The sequence below is a fragment of the Lepidochelys kempii genome, chromosome 2 (assembly GCF_965140265.1).
Source record: "Lepidochelys kempii isolate rLepKem1 chromosome 2, rLepKem1.hap2, whole genome shotgun sequence".
NCBI classification, from domain to species: Eukaryota; Metazoa; Chordata; order Testudines; family Cheloniidae; genus Lepidochelys; species Lepidochelys kempii.
In genome coordinates, this window is record NC_133257.1 from 178,302,593 (window position 1) to 178,323,338 (window position 20,746).

The 20,746-nt window shown below is 45.2% G+C and overlaps 1 protein-coding gene across 7 annotated transcripts in view; it reads right to left on the reverse strand.

Moving 5' to 3' along the window:
* Positions 1-20,746, reverse strand: part of SUGCT (succinyl-CoA:glutarate-CoA transferase) — a 492,934-nt gene that overhangs the window by 446,268 nt on the left and 25,920 nt on the right. For all 7 annotated transcript variants that reach the window (XR_012157441.1, XM_073332837.1, XM_073332839.1 and 4 more), the window contains one exon: positions 19,346-19,466. Coding sequence is in view for 6 of the 7 variants with exons in the window: in XM_073332837.1 (XP_073188938.1) it covers positions 19,346-19,466 (121 nt within the window). In the remaining variant the exon portion in view is untranslated. The remainder of the gene's footprint in view (positions 1-19,345; positions 19,467-20,746) is intronic.

Genomic DNA, 20,746 nt, shown 5'->3' on the forward strand with positions numbered 1-20,746 from the left:
AACCTGAAGCAAATACTCACCAGCAACCACACACCACACAACAGAACCACTAACCCAGGAACCTATCCTTGCAACAAAGCCCATTGCGAACTGTGTGTCCACATATCTAGTCAGGGGACACCATCACAGGGCCTAATCACATCAGCCACACTATCAGAGGCTCGTTCACTGGCACATCTACCAATGTGATATATGCCATCATGTGCCCGCAATGCCCATCTGCCATGTACATTGGCCAAATCGGACTGTCTCTACGTAAAAGAATAAATGGACACAAATCAGAGGTCAAGAATTATAACATTCAAAAACCAGTCGGAGAACACTTCAATCTCTCTGGTCACTCGATTACAGACCTAAAAGTGGCAATTCTTTGACAAAAAAACTTCAAAAACAGACTCCAATGAGAGACTGCTGAATTGGAATTAATTTGCAAACTGGACACCGTTACATTATGCTTGAATAAAGACTGGGAGTGGATGTGTCATTACACACAGTAAAACTATTTCCCCATGTTTATTTCCCTCTGGCTACTGTTTCTCACACGTTCTTCTCAACTGCTGGAAATGGCCCACCTTGATTAGAAAAACAGAAGTTTTTTTTTCTCTCCTGCTGGTAATAGCTCACTTTACCTGATCACTCTCGTTACAGTGTGTATGGTAATACCTATTGTTTCATGTTCTCTGTACATATAAAATCTCCCCACTGTATTTTCCACTGCATGCATCCAATGAAGTGAGCTGTAGCTCACAAAAGCTTATGCTCAAATAAATTTGTTAGTCTCAAAGGTGCCACAAGTACTCCTTTTCTTTTTGCGGATACAGACTAACACGACTGCTACTCTGAAACCTGCTTATAAGTTGTATCCCTTTCCCCCAATCTTTAATTTATTTTTATGTCTTTTCAGGCCACAACCTTGCCAACAACTATGCACATGAATAATTTTGATTATATGAACAGTGTCATACTCGCCAAGGGGACTATCATATATAACTGTGTGCAGGATCAGGGCCTTAAACTGTAAGCTGTTTCAGGCAGAGTGCATTTTCCTATATGTCTGCACAGTACTTAATACATCTTATCTACAACTAGAATACAAATAATTAACTAATAATAATAAATCCTAACTGTTACTATACTAGGATCTCCCAGAAGTATCAATAGAGCTATGGTCACTAAAGAAGGGGACACTTGAAAGAGCTCTCATACTTCCACTAGAACAGCAGAGAAACTACCTATACATGATGCAGTGAATGTATTTACCCCTTTTTTGAAAAAGGATAAAAAAAAGCAATTGGAAAACAGAAAATAAGGAAAGCTACAGTTCCAAATCACCTTTACATAAGAGAAAAAGCAAGTACAATTCAAACTAAAAATCTAAAATATAGAGAAAAACACTTTTTAAATTAATAGTCAGGTAATTATGGGAGGAATTAGTGTTATCATTCAAAGATCAAGCAAAAATCAAACTCAAAATCTCATAAAACACAAGCAGATTTTCCCCCATAGAGTTCTGAGTTAAAAAAAAAAATTAAAAAATCCCAGCATTTTGATTTGGAAGTAATCCTCAGCGGCGAGTGTTGTCCTTTTAAACACTGCCCCCTACTGTTCAGAAAGAGGTCCTAATTAACTTTCTCATAGTTATAACGAAGTGCTAAACAAGACCATACCAACAGCATCAAATGGCCACTCCTCTGTGACCAGCACATGCATGGTTTACTTTAACTGGCCAGTTTTCATAAACTTAAACCAATCTCAACCACAGAGCTGTCAGAATATATTAGATTTAGAACTAGTTTAAAATTACTCTAATTAGCGATGAAGCCAATTTGTGAGTGAGAACAGACAATCTGAGGGGCTCAAGAGTACTCAGAAAACAGCAGGAATGTTGGGAAATATCACAAAGATTCTAGCACCATGGCAACAGCCAGCACAATGCTACATAGATTCAATCAGACTTGTTTAGATAAGAAACTCAATTTACTAATCACAAGTTCCAAAATTCCAAAAAGGAGTTAGCATTTGGCTTACCTACGTGTAAACTCTTCACCCGTGCATGACTCTGGCTTTCTGATAAGCTACTTGTCTCATAAACTGTTAACAATTGCTACTTTAAGCACAGCAATCCAAAATTTAAAAAGAGTCAGTTCCAAAGTAATATTGCTTTTGTGTAAAAGACTGCATTAACCAAAGTCTAGATACAATACATCTTATTAGAGTTGCTCTTTCACTCTCCTGGCTTGTCAACAGTGTCATCTTGTGTGTTTTCTTCATGTTTCTACTGTCCTAGGGCTAAATAAGGTGACTTTTATGGTGACTACTACCGCCCTGGAATAATAATATAATCCATTGTTTTGAGGATAATTCTGGATACATTTTTAAACATTTAAGTTTTTTCACTAATCAATTTATTTACGATACGGGAAAAACAGCACTGCAGCCATTCACCGGGGACAAATGTTGATTAATATGTCCAATTGGTATGATTTTTAATAAAAATACTGCATAGCAGCAACCTACAGGAAATTCTGTAAAACTTGCACATAACTTCTGCTAAACCAACCACCATACATACATATTCATTTAACATATATAATTACATTACTAAGGGCCTGATTCAGCAAACACTCAGGCAACTTTATTCACATGGATAGTCCCATTGACTTCAAATCAGACTTGTTCAGATAACGTTAATGGGTCTATCCAAAAGGGTAAAGTTACATGTGAGCTTAAGCAATTGCAGATTTCAGACTTTAATGTAAAATTCGTTTTCTCACCACTAACTTTTTAGCAACACTTTTTATAAAAAAAGCTTTATGAGAAAGGAGGTAGTTGAGGAAGGTTCCAAATGTGTAGGTTTTTCAGTGCAACCATTAACTGACTGATTAATTATTACTCCACTGTTAACAAACAAAATGCAAACATGTTATAAAGATCCACAAAATAGTTCTTGTAATACCTGATCCAAAGCAGACTGAAGTCAACAGAGTCTTTCCATTGATTTCAATAGTCTTTAGATCAGGTCCTAAATTAGAGGTGGTGTTTGCAGCACCTATTATTAAGGTTTTCCAACTCTTCCTATTATAAGAGACTGTTTTCAGTTCCTTTTATAACTCTGCCAAACTTTAACGGTTTGGGCTGAAGTTTTCCATATTGGGTGTTTGCCTCCAGCAGAATTTTTTTGAAAAGCTTCTGTCAAAACGGTTCAACCACTTCCAAAAAAGAGGTGGGGGGGGGGAGGCAGGCATTTTGCCATGTAAAATACACACACACACACTTCCAACTGTTTTGTTGAGAAGTCTACCATACCAATTCTTTGTAACAGACTTGAATTGTGGCAAGGTGTGGAATCTCCAAAGATTCCAGCAGTATTGATCACACTCCATCCCCTCACAGCTCCTATATGAGACTGCCATCCCTACAGAGCAACTGAGCATGCTCTGGCCCAGGGCTACAGGCTCTCAAGCTAGACTCTCCTTGCAGTTGTTGCCCATGCTTGCTGTGGGTCAGGGTGGGGTCGAGCATCAGAATTAAGAGTAGGGACTCTGTCACTCCTGTGCTCTCAGTGACCTCGGCTTACTGGCACCAGGCAGTGTGGATGAGGAAGGAGCCTGACTCAAATGTAGTGACAATAAGAGGTGGATGAGGTGTGGGAATGAGCAGATTGGGACAGGAGCGGCGATGGAGCAGGACTGGGATTGGGAACCAAGGAAGGAAACAACAGGGAGAAAGACTAATAATGGTAAGAAGATGAGGGGTGGGGAGACTGGAACTGGCTGAGCAAGAGGACTAGGACTGGGGATGAGGTGCGGAGGAGATAGATCTGACAAGTGGCAGGGTGTAGAGGAAGAACTGAGGCTAGCTGGCAAAGAGTCTAGTACAAGAACCAGGGTGAGGGGACACTGAGATTAGAAAAGGAGCCCAGGGAGAGAGACTGGAACTGGGAACAAGTGTGGCGGGGAGAGTGGGAGGAGGAATGATGGCTAGAGAGACTGGAGGAGGATGAGAAGAGACTGACTGGATGAGGAGTTGTGAGGAGAGAACTGGGACTGACTGGGCAAGAAGACTGGAGGTTGCCACAAAAGGGACAGGAGCTGGAGGACTTCGTGAACAGTACCAGAAACACATCCGTGCACCAAGGAGGAACGACCAACTAATAACCTTGGCAGGCTATGGAATCAGAGCAGAATACAGACTGGCCCACTGTGGTTCTTTGCCCTCCACTGGTGGGCACAGGTTCCACCACAGAGTCAGGGCAGGATACAAGAGCAAGGAAGTGGATGGTATGAAACATGAATACGTACACATGTTTTCTGAGTGCAGCTCAGAGGCAGACCAGCTGGATGTCACTCGGCTGACTCAGGAGGCAGGTCGGAGGACAGCCAGAGGTGAGGGGGGCTTGTGGGGCGGGTGCCACATGACAAGTTCTGGAAGGCCATGGGTGAGGGGTGGGCAGGGAGCACCCTCCCACAAGAGTTGTGTACTTTTCCCTGCAGCTTCTGACTCTAGCACATTCCATTCTTGGCCCCACAAAGTTGCAGTACCTCAACCTCTTGCTGGCACTGGCCAAGATGGCCATCCATTACTCCAAGATAAGGTAAGCGAGGGGATCAGGAGAAAAGGCTGTCCTCACCTCCTGGAGCACACACCTGTTGGACAGCCCCATGTGTGGTCCACCCTAGTCCTTCTGATCGAAGTCCAGGAGGTGTCCAAGTCTGGTGGTACTAGCCAGGATCAACCTCCGACACACCAAGGAGGACTCTACCACCTGCATACAAAGATGGAAGCTGTGTAGTAGAGGTTCCATGCAGAGGTCCCCGCCCCACAGCAGCCACTATGGACCTGGTCACTAAGACTAGCTTCCAGGTCCTGAGGAGATCCTGATAAAAGACCAGCAGGTGAGACCTCTTGGGTGGAGATAACAGAACTGCTGGTCTTGTTGGAGCTCTCAGCTTTGGCAGAAGACATGTGCTGGTCTACCTGCACTGTAAAGGAGACTCTGCAGGACCTGGAAGTGAAAGGCATGGACCTAGATACAGATCAGCCCCTGTCCACCCGCCCACAAGGGGAGGCTCAGGACACCAGCAGCGATCCAGTGTTGTCGTGGCCAGAAAAACTCCAGGATATTTTTCTGGACACTGACCAAATTTCTTGTGGGCAGGCTCAGGGTGAGAAACTATCTCAGAGGCTGGACAGGACCAGCTGGCTGAGCACCAGCACCTTCCCCAGAAGGGAAATGTATTCATCCTCACAGTCCCCTGTAAGGTAGGGCAGTGCTGTTATCTCCATCATACAGAGGGAGACCTGAGGCACCAACTTGCCCAAGTTCACACAGGGCGTCTGGAGGCTGTAACATAACTCATGGTGTATCATATATCAATTATCCTTCATGTCAGAGTTGCAAACCAGAAAGCACATGGGGAATAATCTGCTATTTGGATCTCTGGTGTGGATGTTACATAATAAGTGAAATCCCAGCTTCTCTCCCATTTACACAAACACTGTTTTCATTGCATTTGTCTCAAACATTATCCAAGTTTGGTGGATTAAAGGGATAGGCTGCCTTTCTGTATTTTGGACCACCAAGTCTCCATTCAGTTGAAGAATAACTTACTTTTTGATCTTCCTCAACCCAGGCTCTTTCCAACTGTCCAGCATTTTATAAACACACAAATCTAGGAGACTAACATGTTCTCTCTCTCTCTCCATTTGAAACAGTTCTGAGCTCTCAGGGATCTAACAGAGATGCTTTGTCAGCAATATACAAGATCCTAAGGCCCCAGTTCTGCAATTTCCAGCACACAGGTGGACTCCAGTGCCCAATGCAGAGCCCTGTTGCCTGCAACTGGGCTCCACGTTCAACAAGTTGAAGCATCCACCCTTTACAGTTTAGTATGTCCGGGGGCATGACATCGTGCAGATGTGCAGACCAATGTTGGTCTTATGTTCTTACAATTTCTAAATTTTAATGTGGATTTAACACTAAGTCCTTGCACTAAATCTTCATTTTTTTAAGAGAAAAGGCATTGGCAAAATGATTACCTCACATGGCCTTAACCAGTTAAGGACACTTTCATTTCAGCTAAAATTGCTCAGAGCACCACCAACATCCTAGGATCCTTAAGAAAATTCATAGAAAATGTCCTCTTGCAGATGTGCGAACCAATGTTGTTCAGATCTTCATTACTCCAAAAACGATCGAGCTTGGAATGATTATAGTCCTCGTTGGAGGATGGCAAAACAATCCAAGTGTAACCCTTCTGCCCGTCAGAGTTGGCAGCAACAAGGGCCGGGTTCAATATCTAGGGGTTCCATTCCAATAACACAATGCAAACCGGCTCGAGCCCCCACCCAGTGACCTGGGACAAATATATACTACCCCCGCTGGGCGCCTCCAAGAGGCAATACTTCCCCTCTCGCAAGCACATAGTCTGAGTGTAGCAAAAGTCTTTTAATAACAGAGAGAAACAATGTGGCATTATGTTGGGGAAACACCACCAACCGGATTCATAACACAACCCATGAGCAAAAACAACCCCACCCCAGGCAAATTGGGGCATGCCCTTTTCCCTTTGGTTCTTGAGTCCAGCAACCCCAAAAGTCCAATGCCCCAAAAGTCTCTGTCCCTGGTCAGGGCAGCCCCAGAGTTCGAAAGTTTATCGGCGGAGCTTTACCTCCCAACCTGGGTGGAAATGGGACGGGGATAAGAGGCACCTTACGTGATCTGAAGCTGACCGCCCCATAGCTCCATAGCGGCGCTCCGCTCCGCTCCGCCAGCCGCCCCACAAAACTCCTTCGCGCAGCTGCACTCCGCTCCACCAGCCGCCCCACGAACTCCTTCGTTCAGCTGCGCTCCGCTCCGCCAGCCGCCCCACGAACTCCTTCGTTCAGCTGCGCTCCGCTCCGCCAGCCGCCCCACGAACTCCTTCGCTCAGCTGCGCTCCACTCCGCCAGCCGCCCCACAAACTCCTTCACTCAGCTCCACGGCCCACAAGCAGCTCCTGCCATCCACACACTGCTCCGTGTCGAACTGCTTCACCAGCCGTCCCGCAAACTGCTCCACAATATATCTTCAGGCTCCCCCACTACTTAACACAACACTCAGTGATTTCAGCTCTTAGGTGAATTCAGCTTATAGTAGGGGAGCCCCAGTGCTGGGGCACTGTCAGCCCAAAGTGAGCTCAGCAGCCTATAACTAGACTTCTAATGAAATCAAAATTAGCTCTGATATTCCACAGTGGAGAGAGGAGGAAGTGCAATCAGCATGTAAGGCCCTCACCAAGGGGCCCATGCCACCAAGTATTAATACTTGTCCCCAGCCTCTCTCCATTCACACAGTTTTGGAACCCATGACCCTTGCCTAGCGAGTGCTACTTAGATGATGGTGAATCCCTCCATCGTAACAAAAGGCCACGTACAGTTCCAAGCACAGTTCCCATAATCAGGGTAATAACAATTTATTCTTCCTGCCCCAATAACAGAGACACTGGGGATCCCACAGCAGCCAAAGTGACCATTTGGGCAGCTATGGTCTCATTCTAGGCGTGGTGGGTGTGTCTATGCAAATGAGATCTGCCCCTGAAGTTCTTTTCCACAACTTGCCACACCTCACCACCAGATGTCAGGGTGGAGCTCATCCTGACACTGCTTACATCCTCCCCCCAGCCGAGACTTTGTCGTCCCGACAAATCACACTCCCTTTATACCAACTCATTGGTTTCCTCCAAAGGGCCTCAGGAAGCCCACTTTAGCTTCCACAAGCCTGTGTGCTAAATGTATTGGCTCCTCACTAGTCACCCCAGGTGCATCATAAGTTAACCGTTTCACTGGTCTTATCACCCTGTCTCGTCTATTGAGAATCTCTGTTGCCGAAGTAAGGGGAACATCCTCTTGAGTGACGGATGGAGAGGCTTCCCTGGAGGGTCCCTCAGCTACTGGCGTAGGCCCCTGCACTCCTAGTTCTAACGCTGGAGGGTCCAAGGTGCCCAGGACATCCTCTACCTGTCTGTCCCCATTGTCCAATAACCTGTGTGTGTCATCACAGGGGGGTCTCATCAGCAGCACCGGGGTATCAGAAAGGGGCCTAAATAGTTCCGCCATTGGGTTTAGGGCGGAAGAGGGAAAACTCTCATTTGGTTCAGCTGATCGAGACTGAAATCTTGTCTCCATCCCAGGATACACCAGGGTTGTGTCTTCCTCCTCAGACTCACTCTCAGATGTGCAGAATAGGGGTAAGTTAGCTGCAGGGGGCCCACTGTCTGTGTTGGATGGCGGCTTTGGTCTAGCACCTCTGTTCTGCCCGGCGGCCCTGCCGTGGCCCATCTCACAAGGGGTGCTTACCAATTCCCCCACAGGGAGCAAAAGGTTTCTATGCACCGTCTTTATTTGCCCTGGACCGTCTTCAGGTTTGATCTTGTAGACCGGCAGATCTCCCAGCTTTTCCATTACCAGGTAAGGTATTGCCTTCCATCTGTCAGCTATCTTGTGTTTGCCAGCAATACCCAAATTTCGCAGCAGGACTCTGTCCCCCGGCTGGAGCTCCTGCGAACGCACTCTAGCATCATATCGATGTTTGTTGCAGTCTGCGTTCTTCCGAGCCGCAGCGGTAGCTAAGCGATAAGCATCCCGCAGCTTTTCTCTTAGTCGGGATACATATTGCTGATGAGTTTCATAGCTATCTCCATCCTCTGATACACCAAAGCACAAGTCTATGGGTAATCTTGGTTCTCGCCCAAACATCAAGAGATATGGGGTGACTCCCATAGCATCGTTCTTTGTGGCATTGTAGGCATGCACCAGAAATGCGACATGCTGGCTCCAGGTTGCCTTCTGCTCTGGTCGCAAAGTTCCCAACATATCTAATAGGGTTCGATTGAACCTCTCTGGCTGAGGATCACCTTGGGGGTGATAAGGCGTTGTCCTAGACTTTTTAATTCCTGCTATCTTCAGCACCTCCTTCAGAAGGTGACTCTCAAAATCCCGCCCCTGATCAGAGTGTATCCGAGCCGGGAATCCATAGACTGAGAAATATTTGTCCCACAATACTCGAGCAACGGTGGTGGCCCTCTGATCACGTGTGGGATATGCTTGTGCATACCGTGTAAAATGGTCAGTCACTACTAGAATGTTTCCAACATTCCTCTTGTCTACCTCTACAGACAAGAAATCAATGCATACCAACTCCAAAGGTTTGTTGCTGGTGATGTTCTTGAGATATGCAGCCCTCGTGGGCAGAGTTTTCCTTTGAACACATCGAGCGCAAGTCTCACATTTCCTGCGAACATCTTCAGCCATTCGGGGCCAATAGAACCTACTACGAATAAGTTCCAGGGTCCTCTCCATCCCTAAATGCCCAAAGTCATCATGCAGGGCCCTCATGGCCAGGGCTCTGTACTTTTTTGGCAGTACTAGTTGTGCTCGTTGTTTTTGTAAAGGGTCAGTGGTCATTCGGTGTAGCACTCCCTGAATCAGTTTTAGTTTGGTCCATTCTCTCAATAGTAGTTTACCCTCCGGGTTAGGTGGGACAACCGCAGTTGGGCTTCGCCCCTCCCTTTTGGCAAGTAGTGTATCACGAATGTCAATATCTTGCCGCTGGGCTTCTTGCCAGTCAGCCGCATTGAGCATGGGCAAAGGAGATTGGTCTAATGCAATATAGTTCACTGAAGCAGAAGGCATGCATTCAGGGGGCAGGCCCAAAGCTTCTGCAGCACATCCCTGAAAGTCTTCACGGGCCTCTGGCTCTCGGCGACTCACACTGCAAATAGCTCTCACTCCATCTGTGGGTATCACAGCAACTTCTGGAGCCTGCGGGCGCCTGGACAATGCATCTGCATCTACATTGCTTCTCCCTGATCGGTACTGAATGCTGAACTCATAGCTAGCCAAGGCGGCCACCCATCTCTGCCCTGTAGCATCCAGCTTAGCACTTGTTAACACATAAGTCAGTGGATTGTTGTCTGTCCACACCTGGAACTGAGCACCATACAAGTAGTCTCGAAATTTCTCAGTGATGGCCCATTTCAAGGCCAAAAACTCCAGCTTGTGGGTGGGATAGCGAGTTTCACTATCAGACAATCCTCGGCTGGCAAAGGCTACAGGTTTACATTTGCCTTCCACTTCCTGGTACAGGACTGCTCCCAGACCCTCCAAACTGGCATCAGTATGCAGGATAAATGGTTTGCTTGGGTCAGCAAAAACTAGGACTGGAGCATGAGTTAGGCAAGTAATGATTTCTTGAAAAGCCCTTTCACATCTCTCATCCCACCGTGGCCCAAATGGTGCAAAGGGGCCATTGTGTCTCTGCACAGGAGGCTTTGGGGACCTCCCCTTATTCTTGGACTTAGATTTGTTCTTGCTGGACTGATGTCCCCTGGTAAGATCATTCAGAGGCTTTACAATCGTAGCACAGTTTTTCACAAATCTGTGGTAGTAGCCACTAAATCCAAGGAAGGTCTTGAGTTCTCTGTAGTTACTTGGACGTGGCCATGTAGTGAGTGCTTCTATTTTATCAGGATCAGTACTCACACCTTCTTGGGACACAATGTGACCCACATACTTCACTGAGGTTCTGCAGAACTGGCATTTGTCAATTGAAAGCTTCAGACCATAATCCTCCAACCTAACAAGCACTTTAAGAAGTCTTTCTTCATGCTCCTCTAAGGTTCTTCCAAACACAATCAGGTCATCCAAATAAACTAACACTTGCAGTAAATTCATGTCTCCCACAACTTTCTCCATGAGACGTTGAAAGGTGGCAGGTGCTCCAGAAATCCCTTGGGGCATGCGTTCGAACTGATAAAACCCTAATGGGCAGATGAAGGCTGTCTTCTCCTTATCTTCTTCTCCCAGAGGGATCTGGTAGTATCCACTTCGAAGATCCAACACAGAGAACCACTGGCTTCCCAGCAAACAGTCTAAGGCGTCTTGCACTCGAGGCATAGTGTACTGGTCGACCACCGTACGGCTGTTTAGGGTGCGGTAGTCAATACACATCCGGATTTTCCCATTCTTTTTGCGGATTACCACAATGGGTGAGGCGTATGGGCTGCGGGACTCTGTAATGATGCCATTCGCAGCCAGCTCCTGAAGATGATGTCGCACATCTTCCATCTCAGAGAGAGCAATCTTCCTAGATCTCTCCCTGAAAGGTCGAGAGTCATGTAGTCTGATATTGTGCTCTACTCCTTTTGCACATCCCACATCCCACTCATGCAGTGAGAACACCTTGGATCTTTCACAAAGTTTCTTCCTCAGGCGATCTTTCCAGTCCTCGGACACTGGTGAATCTCCAAAGTCAAACTTTGCTGGGTCTATTGCCGGAACTGGAGTTTCATACTGGGGTTTTACAATCGACTCAGGCTCAAAGAGGTCTGCTATCTTTTGTCCTTGCTTCACAAAAATATCACAACTCGTTTCATTAGCAATCAGTATAGTCACCCTTTCCTGGGCTTCAGCAGGTAGGGTTATGACTCCACTGGGGACCAGCACTCCTTCAGGGAGCTCTCCTCCCATCGGCTGCTCTATCATTGCTAACGTCCCTTTACTGCCTTTCAGACAGGTACTCATGACAAGCACTTCTTGCTCCGTCCTTGCAGGCACTACTAAGGGGGTTGTGCCCGCGTACTTCAGTGCCCCAAGCGGTAGCTCAGATGTGTCCCTTTTAGCGCTCTCAATTTTCCTATAGGCTTCAGCACAAAGCGTATGGATCATCAGGGTATTCAGGTACTGGTCCCCAGCCCGCCTTCTGCAGTAATCCGCGAGTACCTTGAAGAGACTGGAGTTGGTCCCTATCAGCACAGACACATCAGAAGTCCCTTTAGGGTCAGGGCATATTAAGGCAGCTGTGTCTACCTCTTCTCTTACCCCAGCAACCTCCTCTGGGAATTCCAGGTGCACTATGACATACCCTTGATAGGGGTATTCATCCATGCTGAGGCCACATAGGCCAAGGCCAGTCAGTGGCTGTATAGGCAGGTGCCTAAGCATCTGTTGGTAGAATGACTGAAATATAATAGTCACTTGAGATCCAGTGTCAAGCACTGCTTTACACTCCACCCCTTCGATCCTCACCATGACCTCTGCTCGAGGCCCTATCAGTCCTGCAGGGATCCCAGCTGGAAAGTCTTTTCTGGGGGAATCTTCAAATCCTGCAGACCTGGGGGGTCCCCGTCCCCAGACCCTCTGGCAGCTACCGGATCTCTCCCAACTGATCCTCAGCTTTCCATACACTAAGGAGGGGTTTTCTTCATTACGGCACTTGGCAGCACTGTGTCCATCCTGACCACATCGGTAGCAGAAGAATTGACCTTTCCCCCTTCGCCTGGGGGGGATGGTGGCTCTAAGTGCGGGCTTCTCAATCGCCACAGTTTGAGGCTTCTTATTCCTAGAAGTCTTAACTCGGTCAACGGTACTTTGCAGCTCAGCTATTCGTTCCGTCAGGACCTGCATTTGTTGGGCAAGTTCCTCTCTGGTGCTCACCATCAGTACACTGGCCATTTGCAGTGGTGGTGTGCTGGCTGGCTCCGATGTTTGGGCTTCCCAAAACTCACTGGCAGCCTGCCTTTCTTCCTCCTCTCGGACCTCTTTTATCAGCTGGGAGTAACTTGGGGGATGTTCCCGTCGTTCTCTTAGCCGGAGATGAAGTAGAATCGGGTTCTGATACTGAGTTCCTCTTACAATTTGAGCCAGTCTGGTCTGATCCATCTGCTCAGCAGTCACTGCTCCCCTCATGACAGCTCTCTGAAGCAGTCTCTCCAGTCTCTGTATGTAGGCTGAAGCCTTCTCGCCCTTTTGTTGTCGGGAATTAAGGAACTTACAGTAGCTGTCTTCAGGGCCCTCTACGCTCCCAAAGTTGTGTTCAAGGGCCTCTAGGCAGTCCTTCACACTGACCCCAGGGTCAATGAGCTTCAGGGTGCGAATCACATCTAATGCTGGGCCGCCAAGGCTCTCTATAAGGCATCTTCGCTTTTCTGCATCTGGTACGGCCCACTCTTGCAGCATTTCAGTGGTATGCTCTAACCAGGGTTCAAACTCCTCCTCCCCAGCAAATAATCTTAACTTACGACAAGAGTCTGACTCAGCATGGGGCAGCACAACCTTTTCCAATATTTGCCCCAGAGCTTTTGTCCAATCATCAGCCGAGGCTGCAGCCTCCGAGCTAGAAGCTGCTGAGCCAGGGCCCAACAAACCTGACATATTAGCCATTATACAAACAGTAATTTCCTCAAAATATAAGCACAAACAAAAAAAAAATATAAATTGTTTCCCAATGTAGTGGATCACTCAACAGGTGCTTGCGAGGGGTACTGACCCAGGCGATCCCGGACGAGCCCCCAAAAATGTAACCCTTCTGCCCGTCAGAGTTGGCAGCAACAAGGGCCGGGTTCAATATCTAGGGGTTCCATTCCAATAACACAATGCAAACCGGCTCGAGCCCCCACCCAGTGACCTGGGACAAATATATACTACCCCCGCTGGGCGCCTCCAAGAGGCAATACTTCCCCTCTCGCAAGCACACAGTGTGAGTGTAGCAAAAGTCTTTTAATAACAGAGAGAAACAATGTGGCATTATGTTGGGGAAACACCACCAACCGGATTCATAACACAACCCATGAGCAAAAACAACCCCACCCCAGGCAAATTGGGGCATGCCCTTTTCCCTTTGGTTCTTGAGTCCAGCAACCCCAAAAGTCCAATGCCCCAAAAGTCTCTGTCCCTGGTCAGGGCAGCCCCAGAGTTCGAAAGTTTATCGGCGGAGCTTTACCTCCCAACCTGGGTGGAAATGGGACGGGGATAAGAGGCACCTTACGTGATCTGAAGCTGACCGCCCCATAGCTCCATAGCGGCGCTCCGCTCCGCTCCGCCAGCCGCCCCACAAAACTCCTTCGCGCAGCTGCACTCCGCTCCACCAGCCGCCCCACGAACTCCTTCGTTCAGCTGCGCTCCGCTCCGCCAGCCGCCCCACGAACTCCTTCGTTCAGCTGCGCTCCGCTCCGCCAGCCGCCCCACGAACTCCTTCGCTCAGCTGCGCTCCACTCCGCCAGCCGCCCCACAAACTCCTTCACTCAGCTCCACGGCCCACAAGCAGCTCCTGCCATCCACACACTGCTCCGTGTCGAACTGCTTCACCAGCCGTCCCGCAAACTGCTCCACAATATATCTTCAGGCTCCCCCACTACTTAACACAACACTCAGTGATTTCAGCTCTTAGGTGAATTCAGCTTATAGTAGGGGAGCCCCAGTGCTGGGGCACTGTCAGCCCAAAGTGAGCTCAGCAGCCTATAACTAGACTTCTAATGAAATCAAAATTAGCTCTGATATTCCACAGTGGAGAGAGGAGGAAGTGCAATCAGCATGTAAGGCCCTCACCAAGGGGCCCATGCCACCAAGTATTAATACTTGTCCCCAGCCTCTCTCCATTCACACAGTTTTGGAACCCATGACCCTTGCCTAGCGAGTGCTACTTAGATGATGGTGAATCCCTCCATCGTAACAAAAGGCCACGTACAGTTCCAAGCACAGTTCCCATAATCAGGGTAATAACAATTTATTCTTCCTGCCCCAATAACAGAGACACTGGGGATCCCACAGCAGCCAAAGTGACCATTTGGGCAGCTATGGTCTCATTCTAGGCGTGGTGGGTGTGTCTATGCAAATGAGATCTGCCCCTGAAGTTCTTTTCCACAACTTGCCACACCTCACCACCAGATGTCAGGGTGGAGCTCATCCTGACACTGCTTACACAAGTTTGAAACTAAAAAGCTAAGTCAAACAACACAGCATGCTATAGGCATGGAAACACACATTTTCTCACTCAAAGACAAAATATCAGAAACATCTTGGAACATGGGTCTCATTCAACATACTTGCACCTATCGGGGTGCAGACAACTAAACCAAAGACATGAGAGCAAAGATACAAGAAGGTCTGTTTACTATAGACAAAACCCTACCAAAAAGACATCCCCCTAAACAACTTTGATAGAAAGTCCTAAATAGAAGTGCCTTTTTTCCTAGTCTAGATAAGACCTTTGTCATATGTTTATATGCAGAGAGAAACCTGTTACAGCAGAGTAACATTTCCTTAGTTTTTGATTTCTACTTAAGTGTAATCAGTGGTCCAAGTGAATAGAGCAATATACTGAGAATAGTAGTTTTCATTCTGAGGTGCTTATTCTACAGCAGTCCAGTTACAAGCCAGACTGATGGTTTCTCTAACACAGCGGTTCTCAAACTGTGGGCCGGGACCCCAGAGTGGGTTGCGACACCATTTTAATGGGGTTGCCAGGGCTGGCATTAGACTTGCTGGCACTCTGGGCTAAAGCCAAAATCTGAGCCCCACCACTCAGGGCTGAAGCCCTCAAGCTTTAGTGCCCCCCAGGATGGCAGGGCTTGTGGTGGGGCTCGGGCTTCAGTATCCCTTCCCAGGGTTGTGTTATAATTTTTGTTGGCAGAAGGGGTCACGGTGCAATGAAGTTTGAGAAACCCTGCTCTAAAACATTAAACTGATCAATAGACATCACCAGCTTGAAGGTAAGAAATAAGAAGAGATACCCTTAAAGTGAACATATGCACAAGCATATTCTCCAGTTGTGAGTTTTCCCACTTTAAACTAATTTACATGAATCCAGTTCTAGTTGATCTCATGTGGCCTGCTCCCTTTCACTCCCTAGCCGTTTCCAAACTATCAAGGATCTTTCCCCTATCTCAGCTGTCAAACAACACAGAACAGTAAAAGTAATGTACAATTTACTAAGCAGTCCTAAGAGCACAAGCTTACACTCATCTCTAAAGGGAGAAGGCATGAGACAAAGAAAACATACTGGGATATCCTGATTTGAAATCTGTAACATATTGAATAAACATCTTGGTGGATCAGAATAATTCCCCACCACCCCCCCAAAAAATTTTTTTTCAAAATCTAAAATTGTAAGTCTGTTGTGAACAAAATACAGAAAAGGAACCAAGGGTGAAATCTGGGTTCTTCTGACTAGGAACTTTGCTACTGATTTCGGTGAGATCAGGATTTCATTCCACTGAGTAACAGTCAAACAGATTATTAATTTATTATTATTATTTTGGAAAAACCCATACTAGCAAAACACTGAATCAGGGACCTTTGATTCCAATACTTCTTGAACTTCAGTAGTATCTTCTTGGTTGGTGGTATTCTTATTGTGAGGCCTGAAATCAAAACTTTGAGACAGAAACCATGAAATAACATTAGCCCCGCCTTTGGAAGAGTGAAGTCTAAAAAGAGTACAGGATTCAACTTATTCCATAAAGAAAAAAGTTGCCAACCAATCAAGAAGTCATCAAATCAGGAGACAAAAGTTGAGGTCAGAATGCAACAAACAAGGAAAGCAAAATAGCTAGAGCACCACATATTGTGACGTGGTCAGTCATTCATGCACTAGACAGCCCAAACTTGCTTGGCCTTTAAAAATATCAAAATATTCAGATTAGAAGAATGGACTGCCTCCTTTAAGAATCCAATCGCTACTCCCTTCAGTTGCAAGGTACAGCACTTAGACCCCCCACAATTTATTCAACTTTTATATATCTTGTACATCACTGAGTTTGTTTTACTAGTGGCTTCAAAAAGTTTTAAACCACTGCACAGGCGATAAGTAGAAAAGATTAAGACAGTTACTGTGGCAGGAAAATAGTGTTGATCTAAGTAAAATATGCAGACTATTTAGAAAGTATCAGAGGTGACCTGTGCCTGCCGATAGTGGGGGGACAGTGCGGGCAGCCGGCTTTAGCAGTGTTACTGAGCATGCTCAGTCCGTGTGATCATGCAGACTACAAGCCAAGCAGCAAATAGGGGGTAGTGGGCGGGAGGGGAATGTGACCCTGCTTCCTTCCCACATCCGCCTTTCACCCTAAATGTCGCCTCTGGAAACTATGAATCTCATTTTCAGAGGAACTGAGAATTCCATAGAAGAGCTGATTAAAAAAATTTGTTATTTTCTCCAACGGAAAATTTTGATGAAAATGTGTATGTTCATTTTTGTCTAAATTTAACATGGAAAAAAAAATTTCAGCAGAAATACAAGTACTAAAAACTTTTATTTCTACTAAAATATATGGGGTGGTTTTTTTGGGGGGGGGGGGACATTCCGTTTTTTGACAAAAACTTTCCAAAGGAAGCTGTGAAAAAATTGAGTAATCAAAAAACCCAATTTCCTATTAAAAATGTTTCCACTGAAAATTTCCAACAAGCCTATCGTGCTGGGGTGACCACATTTGCAAAATCCAAAACCGGGGTACTGTTGTGGCGACACTGCTTCGGGTCATGAAGTAGTCACACAGAAAGCTAAAGGTACACTTCTTTTTAAAAATGCGTGTGGGTATCAGCGCAGCCAGCTTCTGCATATTTCTTGGACTGGAGGGGTTTTTTTTCCCCAGTACCTTACGGTCTGAACTAGTTTATAATTAAACAGCGAATAGGTGTTGTTAACATTGACTTTGAGCAAAAGAGCAGCACTGATTGTAGAGACTTTTATCTTCACTCCAAAGCCTGCTCTTCACCCCGATGCGCATTTCAGTTGTCTGTCTCAGTAAAACACAATGCCAATTCTACTCAGGGTAGCAATAATTCTTGAAAAAACATTTGGTAGTTAGAAAAAATCCAAGCGTTTTGAGCAATGACACAAAAAAGTGGGACAGTTCAGGTGTCCCAAAAGAGACATACTGGACATCGGAACATAAAACCAGAACTGAGATATATAAAGTCGCTTTGCATAGACTTCAATGGGAGACATGGATGCTCAGTGCCCCTAAAATTCAGGCCATAGATGAACATGCAGCATAATACGTCAAAAGGTCACTTCACCCCCCTCTGTACATTCGTGTAGATGCACTTTCTAAAATAAAATAACATACTGAATGTACACCATACACTATTTCCAAACATCTCTGTCTTTGCTATTTCAAAACCACATTTCTTTAAGCAGGGACCCTATATATGGTAAGTATGAAGTTGAAAAAGAGGTATTTGTTTCTAATTATATAAGTGTATATATGTGAAAAAAATTCTTCAGAGGTGAACAATTGATTTGTACAATCAGAAAACTCAAAAATGGCTAAACGTGTTTTCGTGATTTGTTTTCTTTCTGGATTGAGCCAAGTTGTTAAAAGTTCATTCTAAACAGTAAACTTGTTTAAATCAGGGATCTGCAACCTTTGGCACATTGCCCATCAGGGAAATCTGCTGGCAGGCCGGGACGGTTTGCTTACCTGCAGCGTCCGTAGGTTCAGCCAAGCGCAGCTCCCACTGGCTGCGGTTCACTGTTCCAGGCCAATGGGGGCTGCGGGAAGCGGCATGGGCCGAGGGATGCGACAGGTAAACAAACCGGCCCAGCCAGCCAGGGGATTTCCCTGACGGGCCACGAGCCAAAGGTTGCCAATCCCTGGTTTAAATTATAATTTATTTAAAATAGGAATTTAAGGCAGAAATCTCCTTTCTACAATAACTCTAAACATCAGAATATACACAGCAGATCTAAAGAACCTTTAGCTATCGAACGTTGATCTTACCATCTTAGGCCTGGTTTTTTAATGTAACACCTTTTAATATTGTACATTTTTTTAATTACACCTGAGGCCCTGATCCTGCGAACACTTACATGTGTTTAACTTTATGCATGTGAGCAGTCTCACTCAAACATGGAACTACTCACATAAATAAAGGTGAGCATATGCATAAATGTTTGCAGGATCAGGGCCTAGGATGGTATTTCTGCATTTTAAAAAATTAATACATCAAGAACTATATCCTAAGACAATTCCCTTTACAAACTCCAATTAATACTATAAAATCAGTATAAAGACTATAACTTGCCAAACTAAAGTCCAAGGTCAAATAGCAGTAGTAAGTGCCTCTCATCTCAACCCCAAACTCACGACAGAAGGCTGTGAAGAATATAAAACCTCATGGTTCCGGATTTAAACCAATTCCTAACTATTAGATATAACACTGAGAGCTTTATGTGGGACAGACTATTTTCCACTTCTGACTATTGTGGGGTTTCTTGCACCCTCCCTCTGGTACTGCCACGGCCGGAGACAGGATACCGGACTTGATGGAGTTCTGGTCCACTATAACAATGCCTATATTGAGCAAGTTATCGTAAAGCAGTTTGCATGGTTGCCGACTGCTATCTTCGCTACACCTGCTTTCTGGATACACAGAAAATGTCAGTCTCCAGAAATATCACTCCATTAATCTGAATGAGCATAAATGAACTAGGAAGGTTTGTATAAAATGGCATGTCTTCTGGTGCAGAATTTTGGGAAGAATAAATGAGCCTTATGAGCCTTTGCACAAGTCTGCAAAGTTAAAATACCTGTTATTGAACAGTACACAATGTGAGAAGCAATCTTGTTAATGTCTTCATACCCCAGGCCCATTTCAGCCAGTTTCCCAGGGACATAATTTTCCACAAAAACATCAGACACAGCTGCAAGCTGAAAGAAAAGACAAAGATGAGTCAGACTTCTTAATCAACTGCTGAAAGTTCAACAAGTTCCCCACATAACTTAATTTAAAATTTCAGTAAACAAGATAGTTCCTGGCTTTCCTACAGTACAGAAGTCACAAGGTAATTGTGACTGGCTTAAATAAATTTGTTATTCTGAACAAATGGCTTCTCTGCTCTGGTCAGTTACAAACGAGAAGTGTTGCGTGCCTAGAATGGATTCACTATAAACGACTGCTACGCTATTAAAATCTTGAATGCACCATATATGATGTTATATGGTGTAATCATGGCAATTGGCCAAGGGCTGTCTACATTTAATAGGACAAAACACTAACATTATATTTGTCTTTCCTAATTTTGGGAACAAGTAGGGAGAAGAGGAAGCACCCTTCATCTGCTGCTGTTTTCTTTCTGGCAGAAACTGATGCTTTTGGCAACTGTGTTTTTAATTTCCAAACTATCAGCTTCACATACAGTATCTTTTAATATATTTCATGGCCCTGGTGCTGTCTATTTTTTTCTACACATAACTATCTGATGATGTTAGATTAAAACCCTAAAGGCAGTTTCAGGAATAGAATATCCAGCCCTGGAGCCTGACTTTCTGTCTCACAGCAGAAATGACAATGCTTATAAACAATGTGATAGGATGCAGCTGCTTTCTAAACCTAGAAAACTCCAGGTCAGTGGACTGTTTCTCAACATAGCAAACAAAAGACTACCACCGTTTTCTCAAGTGATTCTATTTCTTACGCTCTACAACTAAAGCTTTTGATCTGGATCTATTCTCCATATGCTTTTATAGCTGAGCCCAAGGGCTCTTACCAAGAAAGGCACGTTAAGGGTTAAAGATACAGAAATACTCTTATTATTTTCACCTGTTCAATGAGGGGAAAGGATTTAATATGAGAGAATACTCAAAGGCTAATCCTTGGTTATCAACATTTCCTTTATACTTTATATATTTCCACATAAAGAACCTTTGCATCAATTTAACTAAACCAGTATCCTAAAATTGATTATTGCCAACTTGTCTACACATCAATTTATCTTAAATCACTTTCATTTAATTGGTGTAACTTTCATGTGTGGATATAGGTTTAAAATTAGTTAAATACTTTTATATAGATTTAGCTTATGCATGTAAATTTACCAACATAAATTACACAATATAAACCAAGTTTAAATGAATAGATCAGCATCCACACTAAGTTGCACCAGTTGAATCAGAATTAAAAATAAAAAAAAAAATCACACCTTTATATT